We start from the raw sequence: 23244 nt of genomic DNA, 5'->3' as shown, positions 1-23244 counted from the left end.
TTGATCAGTCACCGCTTGTTCCCTCTATATTAGCAACGTTCCAATCACCTCCTAGCTTCAGAATTCTTTTTCTACATCCTTCTCTTCCAGACCCTGCCAAGGTAAATTTGTTTGCCCTTCTTTGTTCAATTCACTTGACATCTTACCTTACCCATCACATAAGCTGTCTCGTACCCGCAGAGGCAGTCCACAACTGTCTGAGCAAAACTACCATTGCTTTGCAATTCTACTTACTCACTCTCGCCTCAACAACAGAAGCCAACATGCCTGCCTCACTCGAGCCAATCCGGCGCTTCAAGTGCACGTACAATGACTGCAACATGTCCTTCGATACCGAGAAACAGATGAGGGTCCACAAAAAACATTCCGACGAGCATGATTACTGCTACAAGTGTGATGAGGACTTTGAATCGTTCGAAGATTATGCCATGCATAAGATTACACGCCCGGCAGAACACGGTCGTGCATGCCGTGTGTGCGGCGACGAGTTCAAGAGCACCTCTGGTCTGAAGCGCCATATCGAGCTCAACCACAAGGTTGACCAGAAGCTAACCTGCATCGGATGCAACGAATCTTTCTACCGTGCCTCCCTGTTCATTGAGCACCTCGAATTTGGTCACTGCGGTGTGATCTCGGCATCGCAGTTTCAGGGTCACATCATTCACAAGCAACTGATCGGCGAGCTCTTGAAATGCGGTCCGGCATTGGACCGCTTTCGACAAAAGACATCCAAGTTCGACGCGGCTATTGATTACGAAGAGGAAGGTGGTATCGTGCTCGATGATCCGTTGGACGATGACAAGGAGATTGAGGCAGTCGACTTCAAAGCCATTGAACCCGATACGACCCTCACCCCGGTCATGGATGAGCTATCTCTCCACCCCAAAGGAGTGCCACGTCCATCTAGCCCCAAGCTTAAAACCTGGGTCAGCCGCAAGGAAAAGTCCACTTCTGCTACGCTGTTCCCCGATGCGAAGCCTAATCCTCCCAAAGACTTCTCTATCTTGGCTCATGACGCTGCCATGGAGCAGGAACACGGCATCAACATCTTGCGCTCACGCTTCTGGGATCCCATGAGTACTGACTGGAACCCCGAGAAGTTCTACGACGCCATAGTGGGCAAGTACCACTGTCCCTTCATCTGCGAGTAAGTTGACACAATTTACACATATCTACGATTCGCCTTTGCTAACATATACAGACAAACCTTCGATTGTGTCGGCGACCTAAACAAGCACATTCTTGGCGAACACCGCGTCACACGCATGAAATGCCCCAAGTGTCTCAAGCACTTCAACAGCGCCACGGCACTCATGTCGCACTGCGAGTCTCAAGGCGCTCGCTGCCAAATCAACAAAGCAGACGATTTCAACATCTTCCTCGATCGGCTGTCCGGCGGCTTTCTCAGCGTCGAAGAAAAAACTCGACCTGACCACTTGAACACGAAGAATGTGCTGGTGAGGGACGATGTGACGGGGCACATGGAAATGTATAGGCCGCTGGTTGCTAGCTATCTCGAGTACAAGGTCACGACGCCTCCGGACTGGAAGGAGCCAGTTGGTCCAACTGTGCAGATTGGGGGTCCCCCAGAGACTTCGCAGTGGTAGCGTGGATGGGCTAGTGGTAGCTTGAACTTGAGTGAGGAATAGGACGTGGGTATGCAAAAGAAGGGGAAAAAAGGAGTAACAGGATATGGACATGGGGAAAAAAAGTACTCGATATGTATACTCTGGTCAAATAGCTTTGATGTCTTCTCTTCATCTTTCATTCGGTTACACTGAAAAGGCGACATGTAGAAAAATCATACTCATTACGGTCCGGGGTATTCAAATACCCCCCCCCCACCCAACTTATATGCTACAAACAAAAAAAGACATGCCATGCATGGGGGTGGTATAAATGCTTGCTTTTTTCAATTCCTCACAACAAAGAGAAAAAAATGTAACATCTCCGCACCTAAAAGCAACCCATGTCCCTATATAAGACCCCCCAGATCCCTCTTGCTAGTCTGATTCGAAGTAAGCTTCAAATTACCCATATCGCACCAATTGACACCATTCACCGTGACATCCTATTGTGTAAACCGTTAGTCCAAGTCCGCCTCTCCACTAGACGAAAGGCAAATGACGGGGGAGGGGGGGAGAATGACTTACCAAACAAGACAAATGCTTACACCAACTACAGGTATTCCTCCACTCGTAAAAGTTCCTCAGCAGCAGTATAAACCCTATAAACACCGCCATGAGACTACCAGCACGAACAAGCCACCACACCCACCACAGGGGCTTTCGTCCCTTGAAAAACCCAATTGGTTGTTTCGCAAACGCCGTGACTTTCGACGCTGAGGTTTCGCTTTTCGGGGCGAGAGGCTGTGTATCCACGGTTGCATAGGGTGGTTCGCCCTGACCGGTGCGTTTTCGGAGCGCCTCGGGTGAATGGATGATACAGATACCCAGGACGAGACCCATCAGGAATCCACCGATATGCGAGAAGTTGTCGAGACCGGGTAAGAGACCGATGACGAAGGCAATGGCCATGTCGAGGAGGAGGAAGAGCAAGTCTTTGATGGGGCTACGACGCGTAGACCAGTTGTATAGCAGGTCCAACAAATTGAGAGCGAGGACACCGAAGAGAGAACCGGAGCAGCCGACAGATGTAATACCGTCGGGTGCGTAGTTGCCGCCGAGAACGAAACCGAAGATGCCTGCGGAAAAGTATACGAGAGCGAAGCGCAAGGGGCCGATTTCCTTTTCCATGTCGCGACCGAGGGTCCATTGCAGTAGCATGTTGAAGCCTATATGGATGACACCTGCGTGGAGGAACATCGGGGTGATGAAGCGCCACCATTGGTTGGGCTCGTGGCTTCGGTCTTTGAAGTCGGTTACGTCGCGCTGGTCAGGAACGCCGCCGCCCATACCGCAGAGCTCGGCCAAGGTGCACTGCGGTGTGTTTGGGGTGATGACGGTGGTGTTGGGGCATGGCCACTCGACCGGAGGGTTGGCCTCAATTACCCGTTTGATGTTGTGCATACAGGGCGTGAAGCGAGCACCCATGTTGATGAGGACGTAGGGCGAAGGGCCAATCATGATGTTGAAGTTTGGCTTGGTTTGGATGGGAGAGCCGGTTAGCATACCTGGATATCTTGTTAGCACATAGTCCAGCCTCGAAGTCACCGTATATACGAACCATTTTTGATCAGTTCTCCAATAAATACGCCAACTTGCACTGCCGTAAGAATGTATACGACCCATGTGACTCCTCCGTTGAACAAGCCCTTCTTCTTCTTCTTTCTACTGCTCCTTCTCCTCGGTTCTACTCCCATGCCATAAAACTCTGGATCATTGTCGTATCGTACAGGGCTACCGTCATTCCTCCTGTTTTGATTCTGCAAGGGTATTGCATTTTGGTCTGCAAACGGGTCTGGCTGCCGCGCATGGGGATCGTTGATGTGTGCGGTGGAGCTATACTGAGTGGGCGGTTGGTATGAGGTGTTCGAGTACGTGGTATCAATTGGCATGCCACTCATGGCTCCACTGCTGTGTGTATGCACGGGATGCGGCCGGTCGTCAAAGGGCGAGCCGACAGGCGAGACTGGGGTTTGTGTGTGATTTCCTGGCAGTACAGGCAGAGGCGCATCGTTTCTGTCTGGTGGCTGGCCGTAGAGGTTGGGGTTGTGGTTGTTGTTATTGTTGTAGTAGTCGTTGGCGGCCATGGTGATCAGGCGCCGGAGCGGTTTTAAAAGCCGCGATGAAACAGCGGGACAAGCGGCACAACGGGATGTGCGCTTCGATAGGAGTCGAGTCTCTTGTATGAGAGCAGGCGGTGAATGCGACGTTGGTTATGTACGTAGCATGTACGACAATAAGCTGCGGGGTTAAAGGGCACAGGGCGTGGTGCAGCTGGAGCCGAGGCGGCAGCGACGAACAATTGTGTAGACAAACGGATGTAGAGCAGACTTGTCTTTGGGGGGTCCAAGGAGAGATGACCACAGAAATCAGGCAGGAAGCAAGGTTTCGGAGAGAGAGACACAGCTGTCGTATTCTAAAAAATTAGCGCAGCGGACATGCAGTGGGAAACGAGGGTGGAGTGAAGGAGAGGCTGAGGGTTGCGTATGCGCAGCGAAGGCCAGGGTTCGCGTGGCGGCCTTCAAGGATCTTGGTAGCCCCAGCCACTCATCGCATCGGGGCGGCTAAGTGTGGCGTTCCGGGGCTAAGAATAACAAACACCCCATCAGCCATGCCAAACTCAGTGCCTGCCGGGCACACCCGCAGCAATCTTGCAACCAGAACCGTGGCCATGTCCCTGCTGCGACAGCATGACTTGCTTCTCACTAACCCGTGGCAGAGGCATCTGTGTCAGACCTTTTGGCAGTGCAGGTGGATCAACACGACGATGACGACGTCGCTAATGATGATTTGCAAGCCCACTTGTTTACGCGGACTTCGACAAAGAATGACACCACGTGACTATATTACGCATCCCTTTTGTAAACGACAATCTAGTACACATAGTACCTGCATATATGAATAAACGTGTATTCATTTCTCGCTCTATAGAGGCGGCAGACTCTCTCTGCAATTAGGGCACATGAGCCGATACCGCATCCACCCTTCGAGACAGCCAGTATGGAAAATGTGCCGACACGGCGTCACCATATACTGCCGTCGTTGCAGCAACATGCTCGTGCCCGTCGCACTGTTCTCATCTGCCCCTGCGGGTACCACTGGCACTTCAATGTCGTTGGCGCAGATACTGCAGTCAAACACCTTCTTGCCCTTGGACCTCGACTCGCCTGATGCCTTGGTCGACTCTCCCTCTGCACCAGCTCCAGACGATGATGCATCCAGCACCGTCGCAGACTCGCTCGACGTCGTCATATTCAGCGGCATTGTCGCACCTTCCTCATCCTCACGGAGGATCGGATGGTAGTCGTATGCCGGTGGGGCCCATCCGTCTCGGACAAAGAATCTTGGTCCGAGCATCTCCTGGCTTACCAGCATCACCACCTGCATCCACACCCAGCCCACCAACACCCCCATGGCCCTCCAGTCTGTCTGCGCAAACAGCACGTTGTCATCCTTCATATAGAAATAACTGACGGGCGCAATCCGAGCAACACTAATCCCCACAACGTAGTCCCACCGCAGTGCTCGTCGACAGTTTCGCATCGTGTTTCGATAGATCTGTGGTACCCAAAAGGAAAGGTACAAGAATGAAACAACGTCAAAGTACACGGTACGGTACGTCGTGCGCGCCGCGGCAAACTGGATAGTGACAAAGAAGAGCACTATCAGCATTAGACAGAAGCGACTGTATAGTGTGCCTAGCTCGGCTCTGGGATTCGCATTTGCATTGGTAGTAGTTGTGTTGTTGTTTGGACCAGTGTCAACATCCTCGTCAGGATCATCCTGGTCTGGTGCAATGATAATGGGCGTAGGCGGTCGCGGTCGCGCTGCAGTGGCTGGTAATGGCAATCCCTCTTCGGGGGGCGCTGCTGGTGTAGCGGTACGAGATGGCGCTGGTGGCGTTGAATTCGCAGTTGCCGATGCCTGTTGCCGCTCCTGACGGGCTCTCTCTGCGGCCTGGACAGACCAGATATCCATCAGGAACCGAAGATGTGTGAGCACGGAAAAGAGCGCTATGAATGCTATGCTGTAAAGCGCTAGCTGTGCCGTGCCCAGGAAAAGATACATAAAGATGAGAATTAAGAATGTGAACCCGTCACCCACAGCCATCATGGCAATGGTATAGAAGCTGACCCTGCTACGCATCGATGGTGTTGCAGTCTCCTTCATCTGCTTCATGGTAAACCAGAGCTGGAATGCCAAACTGATGGCAAATGCAATGACGGATTGTCTGGCCCGCGTATTGAAGATTTCCGTTTTTGAGCCCACCAAGTGCATTGCTTCGGAGGGTGGAAAGTCTGGAGGACCCTTTGACTCAATCACAAGCCCGCAGTCCGGAGAGAAGCCCACCATAGACATGGTGTGTGATGTTTGCCGCGGAATCGGAGCTCCCGTGGGATATCGTAGTTCGTGCTCCAGCCAGTCCATGTCAATGTTATACGGGCTCGGAAACTCTTGAAGATAAAACACAAACTCGCAATGACGACCCTGGAACAAGCCTTCGTTGGCTCCATCTACCGCAGATGTCCACGGGTTCCACAAGACAAACGTACGTTTCTCTTGCCGCTCGATCGTTTCGTGTATGGTCCAGTTGAGAAACTCCTGCGATGTGGCATACAGATACGGCGAAATCTGCATATGGGGTAGGGCGAAGATTCCTGCAAATCGCTCGCTGGTCGTAGTCAACACAGCAGTGCCGCTCTTCAGGAAATGGACGCCATGGACTACAAACTCCCACCAGTTGCCCCCAAAGCTGTCCCTGTCACCGATGATTACTTTTGCGCTAATCTCAGATATGGTTTGGTTCTCGTTTCTTCGCATCTTGTCTTCGAGCTCCGTGATATGCAGCCGCACCGGTCCTCCTGCTCCCGTTATATTCCGGTCAAAGTCAACGATGTTTCCAAACGGGTTATCCGGGTTTGACGAGGCGTTGCCCATATCGCCGGGGTGTCGGATACGACTGAGAGGTGAGCGTGTCCATTCGCCTTGCACATAGCCAGAAAGGTTCTTGTATACGGGCATCATACGCTCTTCCTGTTCGAGTGGCCCATCCAGCATCTTCTTCCATGGTTCCCTGAGTATCTGCTCCGACTGCGCCTTGGCCTTTTGCCTCACAGGGTCCAGCAGTTCCCATGCAAAGCCATCTTCTTCTCGCAGCCCGCTGATATTCAACCACTTGTTATTCTTCGCATCAAAATCTCCATATCGCGTTCGATTCAACAGGTCTAGCTGGTAATATTCGCGATCAATGAGTTCCCGGAATCGCGTGCGCGCATTGAACGTAGGCTGCTGCGGCTCAGGCGAGTTGATGAGCAGCAGGAGAATTATGAAGAAAAGAAAAGACCGTGGGTCTCTTCTTACTTCCATCACCGCGGTTTTGACGATGTGTGAGGCGCCATCAAGTGGCAGATGTTGGATGTTGAGGTGGGCGGCGACGTTGGCTAGGCGTTCATGTTCGAGCCTAGCATGACGACAGACGTTCGGGGCTCCGCACCTCCGCTTGGCATCACTCTCATCAGCAAACCACATGTGCAAACAGTCAAAGTGCAATTCTAAAAATGTCATTCAATGGGGCAAGAGGGGTATTGGTTATTTGTGTGTACACAGGAAAACGGCCATGACTTCATCATAGCCTGCACTAAACACCTTCAAACGCCTTCATGCTCAAAAGCATCTTGCTTTATTCGCGTGATCCATAATTCTTCCAAAGGACATAACAACATGAATTGATTAACCTACTGCGTCGGGCCAGCAATCACAGGTGCTGCAGCCTCAAGGTCAACTCGCTGCACTGTCTGGAGCAAATCGTTACTGCTGCGGACCAGGTTGCCAAAGTATTTGCGAGCTACTTCGGTCTCAGCCTTGATCTTGGTCGTCTCCTCCTTTTGAAGTTGAAGTTTTTCAACGTTCCTCTGCAGACCAATCCGAACATCATTGGCGGGACCTTTCAGTGCGCGTCGGACCTCGGAGCTAATGCGAAGAGCATTTGAGTGGGTGTAGTCGATTGCCGTCAGCTGCTGAGACAGCTTAGCGCTGAGTCGATGAGGAAGCGACTTGGGTACTGATGCAAGAACATAGGATATTCCGAGAGCAACTGCAAACGTTAGTATAATCGGGACATGCTTGTGCGGCATGACTTACCACCAGCGACGAGACCTGGGATCAGTAGTCTCCTCATATTGGCCGTGCCCATGATCTTGGCAGCACCGAGAGCGCCATCCACCCAGCCAACACCACCGACTAGCCTGCCTCCTACTAGACCTGCAACTGTCATAGCCATACCAGCACCTGCGGCCTTCTCTTGTCGCTCCCAAAGACTTGCGACATCGAAAAAGTCCCACAAGTCAATGTCAATGTCGACTTGTCTAGCCAGAGCGTGCACAGACTTTCTAAACATTCGCTCTGGGCGGAACATGACATCCGCATACAGGTTGTTGCCGAGATGCAAGACACCTAGATTCTTGATGCCATTGTAGCCCTGTACAGCCTGGTTTCGCGCATACTCTTCACATAGGCGAACGCTTTCGGTGACCTCGTGCAACATGGAATCGCGAATGTCTTCGGCATACTGGTAGGCTGAAAAGAGTCCTGGGTATTCGATGCCCAAGTCTAGCTCGGCCACCTTAGCAATACAGTCGTTGAGAGTGTCGCGGGTGTGGCCGTAGACCTCCGAGGTCGTGTCCTCCACCATGCGGTCCACTGCTTCTCCAGCTTCTGTTCGAGACTTCTTTGATTCTTCAAACTCTGGCTCGAGCGCCTCAATTTCTTTCTTGATACGGTCCAGTTCGTTCTGGGAAACATCGCGGTTGATAGTTGCCAAGTTGTGCATGTCTCCTAATACGTTGAGCAGATAAGTCTTTGCTGGCGCTAGCTTTGATCTGGCCCTCTTCTCCAGGACAAAACGTCTTAGTGAAGCTTCAAGGTCTGCGAAATCCCGCTGTTTTTCTGCTTCCTTGCCCTTACCCTTGCCCGATGGGTCGTCATCGTCGTCATCTGGAGGACTTCCGCCTGCACCCATGGGAATTGCGTTACTCGAAACAAAGTGCACTAGTTCGCTGGATTCCTTGAAAGTTGCTGGGCTGAGGCTGTTGACCTGCTTCAAAATCATTTCCTGGCAGCGTCTCTGATCCCTGATCGTATCGAAGCCGTTCACCACCATGAACATGTAAGCCTTCTCGCGGGCTGCTGTGAAGATAAAGTTTTTCGCAGATTCTGTAAAGTGGTTGGCGGCTGAAACGACAAAGACAACAACGTCAATTTCTTCTTGACGGGCGAAAACTGCCGTGGTCTTAATGGAATCGGCATTGAGTCCAGGTGCATCAATAAGGGCAATGTCAACCACGCCGTTGTTCAGCAGAGATTCGTCCACATCGCGGATGTCTTTGACATAAATCTTGCATTGTGAGAAATGATCGTTGTCGATCACAATCTTTTCAAGGTCCTTCAGATCAAAGACAATGTATGTGCTCTCGTCGTTGCGGTTGTAGGTCGATCCAATGGGGATGGCATGAACTTCCTCAACCCCGCCATTCTCTCTAAAGTCAAGGACCTCGCAGAATATGCTCGTGCAAGGCTGTTGGTCTTCGGGAAGAACTTTGCGACGGAGCAGGGCGTTGCAGAACGTAGACTTTCCAGCGTTCAGGTCTCCGGTCACCAGGACCTTGCTTGAGGTGTCTTCAATGCGCTCCTTGAGGGCAAACAGGTGGCGTATACTTTGCTGGATCTGACCGTCCAGGAGAGAGGCGACGGAGTTCTTTTCGAGCGAATGGACCAAATCTGTTTGTGTCCGGCTGCCCATGCGCAATTCTAATTTCAGGACCGAGAAATCGTGGGCGAGTTGAGGTGTCACTAGTCGAGGCTCGTCCTTTCGCTTTTGTTCGATGGCTGAACTGGACTCGGCGTCGTCTCCGATCGTGGTACCGGCTCGTCGTGGTCCGCGGGGTCGTTCAGGCGAGCGGGAAGCGGGATCGAAGTCGCCCATTGCGGACTGGGTGTGGTGTAGTCCGGGCCGCGAGTCGCTGCGAAGATGTGATTTTTGCTTCTCTGCTGCTTGGATAGAAGGGTAGTGCGCGGGCCATTTCAAATTCATTTCTTGGAAACTCTTCAAGGCCTCGATTGTGCCGTGGATTGCGCGGCCGAGGGCATTTTTGTTCTGGTTGTATCGCAGTTGAAGGACGTGGCTGCGCTGCTTCTCGTGCTCAGCATTTGATGAGCCTGCGGAGAGTATGGGTACAGGTGAGGGGCGGTCTTCGCCAATGTTGGAGCGCCAATTCATGCCAGAGCCTTCGCCATCCTGCACACTACCGCCATAGCCAGAGTCTTCGTCCAGCATAGACACCAGGCGGGCAGCGGCATCACTGGTTGTGCTACCGCCGCCGACGGTCATGTATCCGGGTCCTGCATTTCGGCGCGGGACAAAGCCGTCGGAAGAGCCTTGGCGGCTGCTGGAGGACTCTCCCGGCGTGGAGGGGCGGCGGTTGTTGCGGCGGTTTGGATTCATCGGGGAGGTTTGATGTATTGTTGTAGGCTACAAGGAGGGGCGCATGTCGTGTTGGATACGGGGAGATGGTGTCGTGGACGAGGGAGGCGGCGGACGAAGGAAAAGAATATGCAGCGAGGGAACGTCAGAGTTGGTGGTGCACACGCCACCAAGATTGCACGCAGGGATTGGCTGTCGCCCACTTCCTACGCGACCGCCCGGCTGACAATGCGATACAGCGTCTTGCATGTGAGCGAGTGGCAAGGAAGTGGCCTGGAGGGGGAGACAGCGAGCCTCCAGTATAGAAATCCGTTAGCTAGTGGAAGCCCGACAATGCAAGTGTGATAACTTGACAAAGGCTCGGCATTGCAGTCCCCTACATGCCTACGTGCCGGCCTGCGTGACGATCCAACGGCTACTCGACCAGGCAGGCAGAACACCAAATATCTACCACAATCCAGCAACCCAGCCCACGTGTGACAATTACTGGGAGCCCGGGTGGTTGCAGGTGGGCTACTTCACCGCCATCTTTGCCAATCTACCTGCCTACATCACATCCTTGATAGCGACAGGTAGCGGTTAGGCCCTACCCGCTAATCTCCCACCAAGTCTACGCCATCCTACGGCCCTTCTCCACTTCGCACCCGTCGCCGCCATGAATGTGAGTATTGCCTGGTTTTCGCTACAGCCTCAGCTGACATATCCCCCAGATCGTAGAATGGGCCTTCGGAAAGCGCATGACGCCGGCGGAGCGGCTGCGCAAACACCAGCGTGCACTCGAGAAGACGCAACGAGAGCTAGACCGTGAGCGCGTGAAGCTCGAGAACCAGGAAAAGAAGCTGGTTGCAGACATCAAGAAGAGCGCCAAAAATGGCCAAATGGGCCCATTGCGGATACAGGCAAAGGACTTGGTGCGGACACGACGGTATGCTGGCCTGCTGCCTATCGCATTGCTGGCTTGGGACTGACACTCGCTCCAGCTATATCCAGAAGTTCTACCAGATGCGCACACAACTACAGGCGATTTCGTTGAGGATCCAGGTAAATATGGGCATGATCAACCAGATTGGGGCTATGTGGCTGACCGCAAGCAGACGGTTCGCAGCAATGAGCAGATGATGCAGTCTATGAAGGGCGCCACGAGTAGGTCCATGTTCCAATGTGCCCACCACAATACTAACATTCGCAGCACTGCTTGGAAGCATGAACAGGCAGATGAACCTCCCTGCGCTTCAGCGTATCGCCATGGAATTCGAAAAAGAGAATGACATCATGGATCAACGACAGGAGATGATGGATGACGCCATCGACGATGCCACGGGCATGGAAGACGAAGAGGAGAGCGAGGACGTAGTCAACCAAGTTTTGGACGAGATAGGCATTGATCTAGGCCAGGCTGTAGGTCGAATGTTATGTTTAGAAGCGCATTTGCTAACGAGTGACAGCTTGGCGAAACACCCAGTGGCCTGCAAAAGAATACAGTCCCTGAAACTAGGGTGGCACAGGCCGTTGGCGGAGGAGGTGCTGACCCCGACGACGATGATCTTCAGGCTCGGCTGGACAGTCTGAGGAGGTGAACATCGAGGGGCAGGCACGCGGCAAGCAATAAATGCACAAGATGGAGCCAGTATGTCACATGACCAGGAGTTGCGGGAATGGCGCTATGTAACGGTTGTTGGCTTTGAATTAGCTTCGGTTACCGTAACGGGATCAGCATGCTAGCCCTTGAAATGACGTTTTCATGTGAAGGCGTTTGATCGATCCTTTCTTACAATCCATCCGTGTAGCAGCGTTTGATGTTCCGCCTACTACACATAGTAACATAGGCCAGTCTCCGGACTAGCTTCAAGTGCGAGGCGGACATTGAGGCTAGCCTCTACCTATTACAGCCAGTCTATCAACTAGCCTTGATAAGTAGTAAATATGGTATGTAGTCCGAAGTGTGACACACTACAAAAAGAAGGATGAACCTATACCCTCACTGTTAAAATTCCAACCTATACAGTCATGCCGCTATTACTACCCATGTCGCAGATACAACTTCCCTTCGCCATCGATTACATACACACTGCAGCCCTCTCACTACCTCCACCATTCTTGATCCGCCTTTTACATGATGGAGCCTATCAACACCCTTATACTAACTATAATCCAACACAACCTCACAGCAAAAGCCATTTGTATCTTCACATGGCACATGCAACAAAACCCCACATATTCATACTCGTCAGGTTGGTTACCTCCAAAGACCCACCAAAATAACAAGACTGGCAATCATCAATTTCTCCCCCTTTCTTCCCCGATGTTCCAGTCAGCAAAACAACCCAGTCCCGACTCTCATCCGTGTAACTTTCCACATCTAACAAACTTTATTCCGCCGGTCAATCTCAAATTCAAACATACACACTTGCGGATACCCAAGTTCGTTTGCCGTTTTAATGTCCGGCATTCAGATATACTCACCAAGACTCCCTTCAAAAAAAGCATTTGAGGTAATTTCCGACTAGCGGGTGTATGTATACCACTGCTTTACTCTGACTCCACAATTTCTTCGTAAAACCGAACAAGACTTTTTAAATCACGTTTTCTTCTTTTTGTTGGCAGTCTTTTGTGACATATTCAACTGTCTTGTTACTATCACGATTAGCAGAAAGCGAAGATGAAACGGATACTCACGAGAGATTCGATTAAGAGGGCGGTGACGAAGGCTTCGCGGGTTTCACTGTGGGAGCGGTTGGAGAAGCCGAGAAAGGTATGTTTTACGCTGAACGCTTAGGATTCGCTGTTGCTGATGTGAGGGGCGGTGGTTTAGTATATATCGCAGGCATTCACGCACACATCGTGTAGGATTTTTTATATATAGGGAGGGAGGTTGTTTGGATACCAGGGCACAAATAGATCTGTAAAGGAGGCGGGGAAAGAGCGTGGGCTGGAAGGTTGAGGATATGGCAGAGGGATGAAGAGCGAAGACTAGACAAAGCTACACTGTGAATACTTCAGTATTCATTCATATGTTGTATGCATGTTCAATCCTTTGTATCTCATTACATCTGTATTATCATTAAATTTCCACAATAACTTCATTCGTTGCGAATCTCCGCCCACTGAACGGACTTTCCGCAAAAGCGTATAACTTGTCCTTTGTCAATTCATCTCGATGCTTTGCCCACGCGCCCTTGAATACTCCTTCAGCACTAACTCTGTACTTTGCAGGCCTGCGCTCTGGCATCCACGGTCTATTAAACACTATCTCAACCTCTTCTCGCATACCAGGCGCTAACGTCAACAACTGGTTCGGAGGCGGCGGCATCTTGCGGGTAATATGTATTATAGCCTGTTCTATCTCGCGGTGGCTAGTTTCGTCTACTATGTTGAAGACGCCCGCGTCGAGTGCGTACAGATCCAGTGGCGTGTTCCATTTGAGTACCGTGTACGTTGTGTCGGAGTGATTGTTCTCCACAGTCACAAGGAGAGTAGGCGGATCTCGAGATTTCTGGCTGAGCGATAATTCGAGTCCGGGTAAGCCGTTGCCTGATGTGCGATGCGGTATTGTGAAATCCAGAGGCGATGGTGACTGGTAGACGTAGAATGCGCCTAGGAGAGTGACGGCCAGCCCCGTGAGCAAAGCTATTCGCAGGTTCCAGAGGGCGGTCATTTCAGATACAGGCATTCTGATGGGATATGCCTTTACAGCTTGCGGTAAGTAGGGCGATTCAAGTTGTTCTTCTCCTCTCTCTCCACCCTGGTGGAGTAAGGGTGAAAGGGTCCAGCAGCTCAGGAGGCATTGTTGCTAAATTCCCGCTCGATTCTTGCTCACATGCTGCATCGCAAACCTTGTGCATTCCGGTTCGATAGAATTCATTACACATGCAACGAATCAACTTCATCGAAGACAATGTAAACATTACCATTTATGGCTTGGTCCGTTGCTGGCCCCTGGTTGGAAGCGGGATGTGCGGGGTGTGTGCCGCTAGCATAAACTAACCTGCCCGACTTGGCTCGTACCGCCGAACTGCATCACTGTTGCAAGATAAGATGGTTTGTTTTTGCGGTCGAGCTACGGGTAGGTTGCGAGGCCTGGAGGATAGACATCTCGTTGTGGACCCTACTACTAGCGCTGTCTGGCTTCCCCCATGCTAATGATGCGCGTAGCGGCATACTACTAGTACTTCGTATAGAACCACCCCTTCCATCGCCACTAAATAGAATTTACAGAATTTACACCCATTTCACAGCCCGCGTCAACCATGGCAAAACAACAAGTACCAGCTTCAGTGCTCCAACGTATTTTCGATTGTCACGGCCATCTTCCAGCCCCCAATCTGCAATGCTCACACTGCTGCGCCTCGCTTGGCCTTGTAACAGCCAGGTTCGTACGTACGACGATCTTGGACGCCTAAACGCAGCGCACTTCAAATTATCATACCATCTCTAAAATTATACCTCCGGACACACACGTACACATGTCTCTTACTCTCGATGTGTATCACATGTTATCGCTTGTTCCGATATGAGGCCATCCGCGTATATCTCCATCACCTCCCAGGACGCGACTGAAGAGCAAGGTAAACGCGCGGAAACGATGGAAATGCAGCGCCTCGACGATGGCACCGGATCTGATATACTGCAGCCCAAGATAGAGACTCATAAAGCCGGGTTGAGAGAAATCTGGTCGTCTTCTCCTTGGAAAGTAACTTTGATTGCTCTTGCGGCCCTCCTTGCGCTCGCCATCATTGTAGTCCTCGCTGCAGCCGCGGAAATGACATCACAGAGCTACATAATGGGCCGGGACTGCTATCCCAATGGTCTTTGGAAAGAAAAGCCTGGTGCGACATGGCGCATCATGGATTCTTCCTACTTTTTCACGCCAAACCTCAGCTTTGGAGCCTTCACCTTCACCCAGGTCAAAGTTATCGACGTTGCTTGGGATGTCATCGTCGGGAGAGGGGGACAGTTACTGCTGGGTTGGATCAACTATCGCGTCTTCAACGAGTGGCTGATATATCACATGGAGATGCATTTCACTTCCTACAAACTCTACGCGGCTGTTGCGTTTGAAACAACGACTATGGGTACGCTTGGTGTATTAGCAAAAGAGTTTCTGGCGTTTGGCAAAAGAACACGGCGTCGGTTCTTCAGGTGGCTTGCGATGCTGTCCATGTTGCTGTCGACTCTGTACGTGCTATCATTTCCGACTTTGATGGGTGCCATGACGGGTTACATTACTACGTACGAGCTATATGTGGAGAATCACGACCACAACCTCATCGAGTGGGGTAAAGTAAGACGAGTGACGAACATTATTCAAGATGCGGATAGATTATTACGCTACGACAAACCCTTGATAATCACAGAAGCCGATACGGAACTTAGAAACGCTGTCAAACTTTGTATGTCGAACGTAAACTCTCCTCAGTAGCTGGCTAACCTCTACTCAGACATGGAACAATTCGATCCTGATACAGGCAGAACCCCCGGAACAACTGTAGACGGTTTTACTTACTCCGAGCTATACACTGATGAGCCTTCAAAATGGGTAGTAGAAGGGATGACGACACCTCTAGAGCTCACTTCCCCAAGCCTCAATATTACAACCTACCGGACCTACCCAGAAAAGATAATACCTCCGCCAGAATGGCATGGACAGGTCCCCGTTGCTTTCGAGGACCGTCCCACAGATGTATACAACACTTCATACTTGCTTGAGCACGGCTCCTGTCAACCAAGCGAGACATACCAGTGGGGCTTCTCCTACATCTTCCTCTTCATGGTGTCCATATTCAACTTCATCTGGACATGCATCATGATAGGCATGTGGCTCGATACACGGCTGAGCTCGAGAATGTACAAGAGTGGGCGGAGACCGGGGCTGTTGCGCAGCATCATGGATTACTCGGCTGCAGTCAGGCAGGAGCTTGGTACCGAGGCTGAGTATCTAGAGGAAGACGACTTGCGGAGTCGTTTGAAACAGAGCGGGGGTTCGTTGATAGTACCGAGTGGGGAGCTTAGGATATCGCGGGCGGATACTGGAGAGAGGGAGATGAGGGAGAGGGGGTGGCGGAGGAGATTGACGAAGGGAAGCACGTTTTGAGAAGGCTGAGCTATTCGTGGCATCATGATCATTATCATTGTGAAATGTAAAAGTGGATGGGGCTCTAACCCCATTGAAATCTCTCTTCATCCAACCTTGTACCTTCTTCCCAGCACTTTTCCACCCATCCTATACCAACTATTCGAGCAAGTCCAGAGATTCTCGGATTCAATCTCTTGGGCATAGATCTCTCGTCTGGTACAACGATGTGCGTGACTCCCTCTTCTTCCTCGTTATCAGCAATCAGCCCATCTCCAAAACGGAGATAGTTCTTCGCCAGTTGCGCCTTCAACGACCATTCTTCGCTATCCACATCATCTGGAAAAACAGCTTTGACAGAGTGAAACATATGAGTCTTCAGCTGCTCCAGAGGCTTGCTATGATCTTCCAACTGTTTCAAAAATTCTTGTCGCTGGAACGTAGCTGGACTTTCCGGTTTCATCATCCCATCCAGCAACTTCCTCATCTCTTCCACGTCCGCAATGTCGCGTGCATAAGAATCGCCATTTTCATCTACGTTGCTCTCAATCTCGAATTGATCGTCATCGTGGAGGTAGAACATGTGCCTATTCGGTTCAAAAGGGAGTAGGTAGGGCAGTGCGCCAGTGTCTGCTTCGCTTTGCGTAATACAGTCTTGGATCCAGATTGGCTTGACGATGTTGTTTGTAGCTCGCTTTTCCAGCGACACGACTTTGATCAGCCGTTTGTCGGCAATGATGATGAGATTCTTGTCTGTAGAGTCGCGTTGGACAAGCTTGCCACCGTTGGCTTTGATCAGTGCCTCTAGGTCGGCTTTAGATTTCTTCATTGGGTGCACCTGCTCAGTCATGACATAGAAGCTGAGTCCGTCGAAGATTTTAGACTCTGGGCCTGCATAAGGCGTCGTCACTGTATCGTTGCCCATCACCGCCAGCGGCTTCTTCGATGTGCGCGCCTTCTTGCGTCGTGACTGTTCGATCTTGAATTCCTTCTCTTTCTCGGACTTCTCGATCTCTATTTTAGTTTTGACTTCCAGGAATTCCTGCACGGAAAGCGCCTGATCCCATCGTTTGTCTGTCCTGAGCTGCTTGAAGCGCGGAAAGCGGAGTGTCAATGCCAAGCGGAACTTGTCGCTGCTCTCGACGCTGGCAGCTTTGCACTCCAGTACGACAGAGTCACTTGGTCTAATCCATTGGTCCGGTCTCTCATGTTGCCGATTCTGCTCGTGGCCACCTAGTTCGATGAATGGCGGTGGACGCCGAGGATCCCAGTCATGCCATTTTCCTTGCGTTCGTCCTCGTAAAGCAGCGTAGTCGTCCGAGCTAAATCCACCACCAACTTTGAAGAATGACCAACAATGTTCGTGTTTGGGGTCTCCTGGCTTTGCGCTCTTGTTCGTCAGTAACGCACAGAGAAAAGATGAGTGGGCACCACCGCGACGGCCAGAGCCAAAGTACCCTCCCACGACAATGCAGTCAAGAGACTCTCCAAACTCGGACATGTACTCCGGCTTCACCTTCATCCAATCGTTGTTTCGTTGGTTCAAGCAATACATTGAGCGAGGGTTCTTTAACACCAAGCCCTCGGATGCTTCAGCAACCACTTTTCGCAGCGCCGGCTCGATCTCAGTATGCGAACGCGCCTCAATATATGGATGGACTTCTAATCTGCGATGTACACCTTTGACAGCGCTTTCCAGAGCACGACGGCGATCACGAAGCGTATACTGGGTGAGCAACGTATCGTTCAGATATACACAGTCAAACACTCGAAACAATGGTCGCTGGCCAGTCTCTTGGTTTGTTTTGTTCTCCTTTTCAGATATGGCTGCCGTCTTGAGAGTACCAAACCCAACGATGTGATCAGTTTCCATGTCCCAGGTAACCATTTCGCCATCGAGGATAATGTTCCTCACATTCTTCCCAAATGCTTCTGTTACGAACCGCGTGAGTGCTCCAGCTTCGTCGCCGTGGAAATGCTTTCCATAGAGATAAGTGTAGTCTTTTGCCTTTCGCGACCAGAAGCCAAACGATCTCCCGCCTGGCGCATCTGAGTCCTCTACCATATGTAGTTGCATGCGTTCGCCGTCCAGTTTCTCCTCAATCCAGAACGTATCGTCATCTGAATCTCCTTTGAACCTGGTAACCATTTTCTGGAACGAGCCTACTTTGTCCTGAAATTGAGCTAGTTGCGGTTGGAAGCATTGCATGAGACTAAGACCAGTATTCTCGCCTTCAAGACGTATGTTGTGATCAAAAAGCTCCCAACAAACACGCCGAAGATTTGATGACACGTTGAATAGCGTTTCTGCATCTGGATGCCAAATATCAAGCAAGGTCTTCTCAGTCGCGCCAATTTTCATCTGACGAAGAATCATCCGAATAAGCCACGTCATTTCCTCGGCATTCATTCTCCGATAAAATCTCTGGAAGATTTTAACTTGCTCCTCTTCGGTACCGACCTGCGATAATTTGTCGAGAGCATTGTTGACTTCCGCGATGCTCATGTCGCTGTACTCTGTCTTGAGCTGACGTGACGATAGAATCTCATAGCACCGTCCGGCAAAGTCGCCAGCAGTCCAAGTTGGTGCCTTTTGCAGCTGACTAGGTAACTTCCAGTTGAGCATGTGCTTCGCATCATCTGAATCCTTGCCAATTCTGGTGAGCTTGATCAAGATTTTTGCTATTGTCTTCTCTTTCAAACCATACATTGCCCGCTCTCGGTCTTTCTCGGGGATAATGAGACGCATTGCAGGATAGAAGTCATTCCCCACCTGCTTCCGCCAATTCGCAATAAAGCGCTCGACGATGTTCCGCTTGGCTTCATGTGGCGTTAGGTTGCCGCGGCCGTGCGGTCCAACCTTGCGCCGGGGGCCAACCGGCTGCTTCTTTTTTTGCGTGTCCATGAGCGGGTTGAAAAGATCGGTGAACAATGTGTGAAACGGCAGTGTCTTGTGTAAATTCAAAGGCCGCAGCGGGTATTTCTCGTCCAGGTCGTCATCATGGCCGTACATGAGGGTGTTTTCCCGTACGGCGTCTGTATCTGGCATTGGCGTATCTTCTACCATTTTGAGTGCATTGATGAGGAGCACCACGCAGTGGGCCGTCGTTGGTATTTGAATGCCGCGTCGTGGATGCCTGGAAGGTCGCGTTTAGCGTTGCGCGTGATCACGTGGCTCTTAGGCATGGAAGCGGTTAGCGTACTGCCCAGGACATCACCCATGCACAGGTGGATAAACGGGGGCTGTCATGAGGCTGACAGTGCTAATCTTGGAACATTAGAATTGCGACTCCACTGTTCGTTTTCAGCGCCGTCTCTCTTTTTCTCTTCCTTCCATGTACATATGTATGCTGCGTAGCGCTACCGTCCAACCCGAATCGATAGCCTTGAAATCCCTTTGTGTACGTCATTATTGTTGACCAACCCGATGGAGCATAAATGAGCTCTACACGCAACCAGGGCTGGGTCCCGCAGTCAGCCGGAGATGTGCAGCACAACGTACGCAACGCTGCATTGCAGGGCGCCTCGAAAGCCTTCTCCAAACCCCCTGTGAAGCCGAAGCCTGTCACCAACACATATACCGGAGGAGACAATGCAGCCTGGCTAGCAGCCACGCGGGTTGGAACAGGCAGCCCTGCATCCTTACAACGAGACCATACCGGCGGATCTCTAGGCGTCAGCAGACCAATCACCTCCAACCCGGCGAATGCTACGTCGTTGAGCGTTCCTGGCGATCACCTTGACCGTGTACCATCTCCATCCAACATCGCGGCACGGCTGGCCGCTGCCCGGCACAGCCCTCTGAAGCCCATGCCCCAACCCAAACTCCAGCCCGCGCCTACGATGGACGAACAAGAGCCGAATGAAAGGGATATCCTACCTCCGCCTGGTAGTGTGGGCAATCTGCTTGCGAAACTTGAGCCTAAGAAGCCTGGTCCGCAGCAGCAGAAAAGGAGAGACAGTCTTGAGTCGCGCTCAGCTGCCAGCCGTGCCCAGCGACCGGAATTAACCAGCAGGCCCACCGACGATACTCCTATACCGCCTACAAATACCTTAGTAAAGATGTTTGAACAAGGCAGATCTACAACGCCGACCGACCAGACTTCTACGCCTTTACATGTTGCTCGAAGTTCGCCGCCTCCTGTTCGATCCCCAAAGCCTCGGCGGACCTTTTCACTACCACCTGACCCGGAAGAAGATAACGCTCCGCTGCAGAGGAAAAGGACACAGACACCTCCACCTGTCAAGCCAAAGCCAAAGCACCAGATTCAGCTATCCCCACAACTCACTGACGGTGCGAATGACAAAGCATACTTCAATACGCCTAAAAAGGGTCCTATGAAATCACCTCCGGTCAAGCAGAAGCCAGTAGAATTAGCAGCTCTGACGACGGCAATCTCACCACCTCGAAAAGGCTCCCGTCAGGCAAGGAGAATGTCGACATCCATGGAAAGCTCTAAACCGCCTTCAACGCCGTCTTCTTTCAAGTCCGCAAAAGAGGAACAAGAAGAAGAGGACGCAGAAGTCAAACTCAAGCCAACCGTGCCTCCACCTCGTCGCTCGACTACCCGGAAAGCAGAGTCAGTGCCGGCTTCGCAAAAGCTTCAACCGACAACACCCATTCAGATCAAATCACGCGCAGGTGCTCAAACGCCAGGTTCAGCCTCTCCGGTGCGGAATCTCTCGCCTCATCGACCAGCATCTAATATAGGAACGGCCTCCCCTTCGGTGTATCACAACAACTACCAACGCGAATCAGTCAAGCAGATCACTCAGCACATGACCGGAGAGTCCCTATCAAGCGCAATCATGGGCGCAGCTTTAGCTTCACAGTCTCGCAATGTTTCCCCCGCGCCTCGCCCCATGTCAGTCGAGCCGCTCTTTCCACCACGCAAGCAACACCACCATCACCACTTGCCGTTTCACCGGTCTCCGTCTCCGCAAAAGAATTCACCTCCGAAAAGCACAGGAAAGTTGCGTACCACAATGCGCAAAGAGCCATCCTCATCAGACGATGAAGATAACAAGGTGGACAAGTACAAAAAGAAAGGCACAAGAATCATGGGCATCAAAGGGCGGAAACATCCGAACAAGCACGATGAGGGAAATCGAAAGCGATGGCGTGACCAGATCACTGAAAGAGAGCGAAAACGGTACGAAGGGGTCTGGGCGGCAAACAAAGGCCTTTTCATACCTCCATCGCCTCGTGCAGCGCCTGACGATGATCCATCCGCCGACGTACTGAATCTTGTGGTCAAAGAGATTTGGACGAGGAGTCGCTTACCCACGCACGTGCTAGAAGAAGTATGGGACTTGGTAGACGGACGAGCAATTGGAAGACTGACCAGATACGAATTTGTCGTGGGACTGTGGTTGATTGATCAACGACTCAAAGGACGGAAATTACCCGTCAAAGTCAGTGATAGTGTGTGGCAGAGTGCAAGGAACGTGGACATTAAAGTCAAGATTAAACATTAATAGAGAGGGTATGAGCGTTCATAGATGACTGTATTTGCCGCCGATATTGTACTTGGTGCTATAGATGCTAGAGATACCCTTAATTGGAATTTATTTCGTCTGTTGGTATAATTCACCATCCACCTTTTGAATCCTTGCCAGTCCCACTTATCCCACCCATAGACAAAAGCCCAGTACTCCTCACAAAATTCGCCGTACTCCAAAACCCACCGCTGAAATCGAGATCGTACCAGTAATTCACTGCACAGCAAATCCCTTCTTCGTTGCAACTCTGGCTTACTTTGTGATACCAGAGCGCAGGCAAATACAGCATATCGCCTTCCTCCAACGTCACACGTAGAGGCTGCGAGTGCTGCGAATAAGGCGTCGGATTAGCAAGCGGTACCTCAGGATCCCACGTCGCAAACGGCACGTATTCCTCCGGCTCATCTACCGCAATCACAAGCCCCTCCTTCTCTTCCTCACTAGATGCCGTGGATTTAGGTCGATACGTAGCTGCGAGGACAGCCTTCTCATTCACACAAGCCGCCTCTACGGGCGGCAGCAATACAAAATGCTTTTTACCGAGAATCTGCACGTAAATGTTTTCGTAGTTGTCTTTGTGCAGAGCGGTGGTTGAATGCGAGTTTCCGAGCCAGAAGTTGATTGCGTCGGGGTCTTGCTCCAAAGCTATACGAGCGAAGGGGATAGAGGAGGGTACGTCGGCGAAGAGGGTGGCGTATTCGTTTCGGAGGTTGTCGTTTTGGGTTTGGGCGTAGTATGTTGGGCCGATGTATCTTTTATCGTGTTCTTGACGCTGGATTTTGGTCAAGACGGATTCGAAGGGGGAGTCGGTTTCGTGGGGCTTGACGAAGAGGGAGCCGCCAGAGGGTAGGTCGACGACTGAATCGGCGTTGCCGTGGGGGGTCATGGCTACGTTTACTGTTTGGCCGCGCATCACGTCTTGGAGGTACTGGGCGTTCCATTTTTTGCGGGCTGGGAAGGATGAGGCTCCGTTGCGGATTATGAATGGGCGGTTGCGCGCGACTTGTCGCATGAACTGGAGTGGTGATGGCTCTTCATGGAGAATATCGATAGTAGAGGGGTTGAGGTCGTGGTAAGATGTTATCAGGTCTACCAATCAATGAGCACTGTGTTGACAAAGTTTAAAGAAATAAAACTTCAGTAAAAAAGGCATCGAAGAAAATGAATGCACCTCTTACAGCATCTTGCAATGTCCCCTCGCCTTCAAGGCCAGTTGGTGCAGATCTAAGTACATCAGCAAAACGAACAGATCAAGAGAAGTCACGCACGATATACCTGAGACCAGCCTGCTCCACGCTCTTCAAGCCCACAACTTCATCTTGCACCTGAACCATCTTTCCGCAATCACGCTCGTCCGCGCAAAAGTTCATGAAGTGGGATGCCCATGGAGTTAAACGCACTAGCGCCGGCGATAATCTAGCTTGACGGAATTCCAAACACTCGTTCGTACATCCCCTCGCTCGCTCCAGCTACAAACAAGTTCCGCAACGTCATTGAGCGGACGCGCAAGCCCAGCATCGCACAATCAGAAGATGCACATGTGATACCAAAGCTCAAGATCTTTTTTT

At 51.4% G+C, this 23244-nt stretch overlaps 9 protein-coding genes across 9 annotated transcripts; 4 read left to right on the top strand and 5 right to left on the bottom strand.

Annotated features, from left to right (window-relative positions):
* Positions 1–263: 263 nt before the first annotated feature.
* Positions 264–1607, top strand: COCCADRAFT_24527 (uncharacterized protein; the record flags this gene model as incomplete). The annotated part of the gene is made up of 2 exons (XM_007711928.1): positions 264–1147; positions 1202–1607. 2 exons carry the CDS (start codon positions 264–266, stop codon positions 1605–1607), a joined length of 1290 nt encoding a protein of 429 aa, XP_007710118.1.
* Positions 1608–1975: 368 nt separating this feature from the next.
* Positions 1976–3712, bottom strand: COCCADRAFT_3257 (uncharacterized protein; the record flags this gene model as incomplete). The annotated part of the gene is made up of 3 exons (XM_007711917.1): positions 1976–2071; positions 2154–3133; positions 3187–3712. 3 exons carry the CDS (start codon positions 3710–3712, stop codon positions 1976–1978), a joined length of 1602 nt encoding a protein of 533 aa, XP_007710107.1.
* An 838-nt stretch (positions 3713–4550) lies between these two features.
* On the bottom strand, positions 4551–10125 carry COCCADRAFT_90448 (uncharacterized protein; the record flags this gene model as incomplete). Its single annotated transcript, XM_007711968.1, has 3 exons — positions 4551–6981; positions 7365–7719; positions 7767–10125. The coding sequence occupies 3 exons, from the start codon at positions 10123–10125 to the stop codon at positions 4551–4553; spliced, it is 5145 nt and encodes a 1714-aa protein (XP_007710158.1).
* A 634-nt stretch (positions 10126–10759) lies between these two features.
* On the top strand, positions 10760–11681 carry COCCADRAFT_3254 (uncharacterized protein; the record flags this gene model as incomplete). The annotated part of the gene is made up of 6 exons (XM_007711916.1): positions 10760–10765; positions 10815–11029; positions 11085–11145; positions 11199–11247; positions 11294–11502; positions 11550–11681. The coding sequence occupies 6 exons, from the start codon at positions 10760–10762 to the stop codon at positions 11679–11681; spliced, it is 672 nt and encodes a 223-aa protein (XP_007710106.1).
* A 1484-nt stretch (positions 11682–13165) lies between these two features.
* Positions 13166–13759, bottom strand: COCCADRAFT_90545 (uncharacterized protein; the record flags this gene model as incomplete). The annotated part of the gene is made up of 1 exon (XM_007711967.1): positions 13166–13759. The coding sequence occupies one exon, from the start codon at positions 13757–13759 to the stop codon at positions 13166–13168; it is 594 nt and encodes a 197-aa protein (XP_007710157.1).
* A 927-nt stretch (positions 13760–14686) lies between these two features.
* COCCADRAFT_24521 (uncharacterized protein) lies at positions 14687–16195 on the top strand (the record flags this gene model as incomplete). Its single annotated transcript, XM_007711927.1, has 2 exons — positions 14687–15494; positions 15543–16195. The coding sequence occupies 2 exons, from the start codon at positions 14687–14689 to the stop codon at positions 16193–16195; spliced, it is 1461 nt and encodes a 486-aa protein (XP_007710117.1).
* A 64-nt stretch (positions 16196–16259) lies between these two features.
* COCCADRAFT_3251 (uncharacterized protein) lies at positions 16260–19241 on the bottom strand (the record flags this gene model as incomplete). The annotated part of the gene is made up of 1 exon (XM_007711915.1): positions 16260–19241. The coding sequence occupies one exon, from the start codon at positions 19239–19241 to the stop codon at positions 16260–16262; it is 2982 nt and encodes a 993-aa protein (XP_007710105.1).
* Positions 19242–19612: 371 nt separating this feature from the next.
* COCCADRAFT_34951 (uncharacterized protein) lies at positions 19613–21652 on the top strand (the record flags this gene model as incomplete). Its single annotated transcript, XM_007711940.1, has 1 exon — positions 19613–21652. The coding sequence occupies one exon, from the start codon at positions 19613–19615 to the stop codon at positions 21650–21652; it is 2040 nt and encodes a 679-aa protein (XP_007710130.1).
* A 112-nt stretch (positions 21653–21764) lies between these two features.
* COCCADRAFT_3249 (uncharacterized protein) lies at positions 21765–23010 on the bottom strand (the record flags this gene model as incomplete). Its single annotated transcript, XM_007711914.1, has 3 exons — positions 21765–22765; positions 22848–22900; positions 22952–23010. 3 exons carry the CDS (start codon positions 23008–23010, stop codon positions 21765–21767), a joined length of 1113 nt encoding a protein of 370 aa, XP_007710104.1.
* Positions 23011–23244: the final 234 nt, after the last annotated feature.

This window comes from Bipolaris zeicola (genome assembly GCF_000523435.1).
Source record: "Bipolaris zeicola 26-R-13 unplaced genomic scaffold scaffold_36, whole genome shotgun sequence".
Classification (NCBI taxonomy): Eukaryota; Fungi; Ascomycota; class Dothideomycetes; order Pleosporales; family Pleosporaceae; genus Bipolaris; species Bipolaris zeicola.
This window is presented reverse-complemented; position numbering and strand designations above follow the sequence as displayed.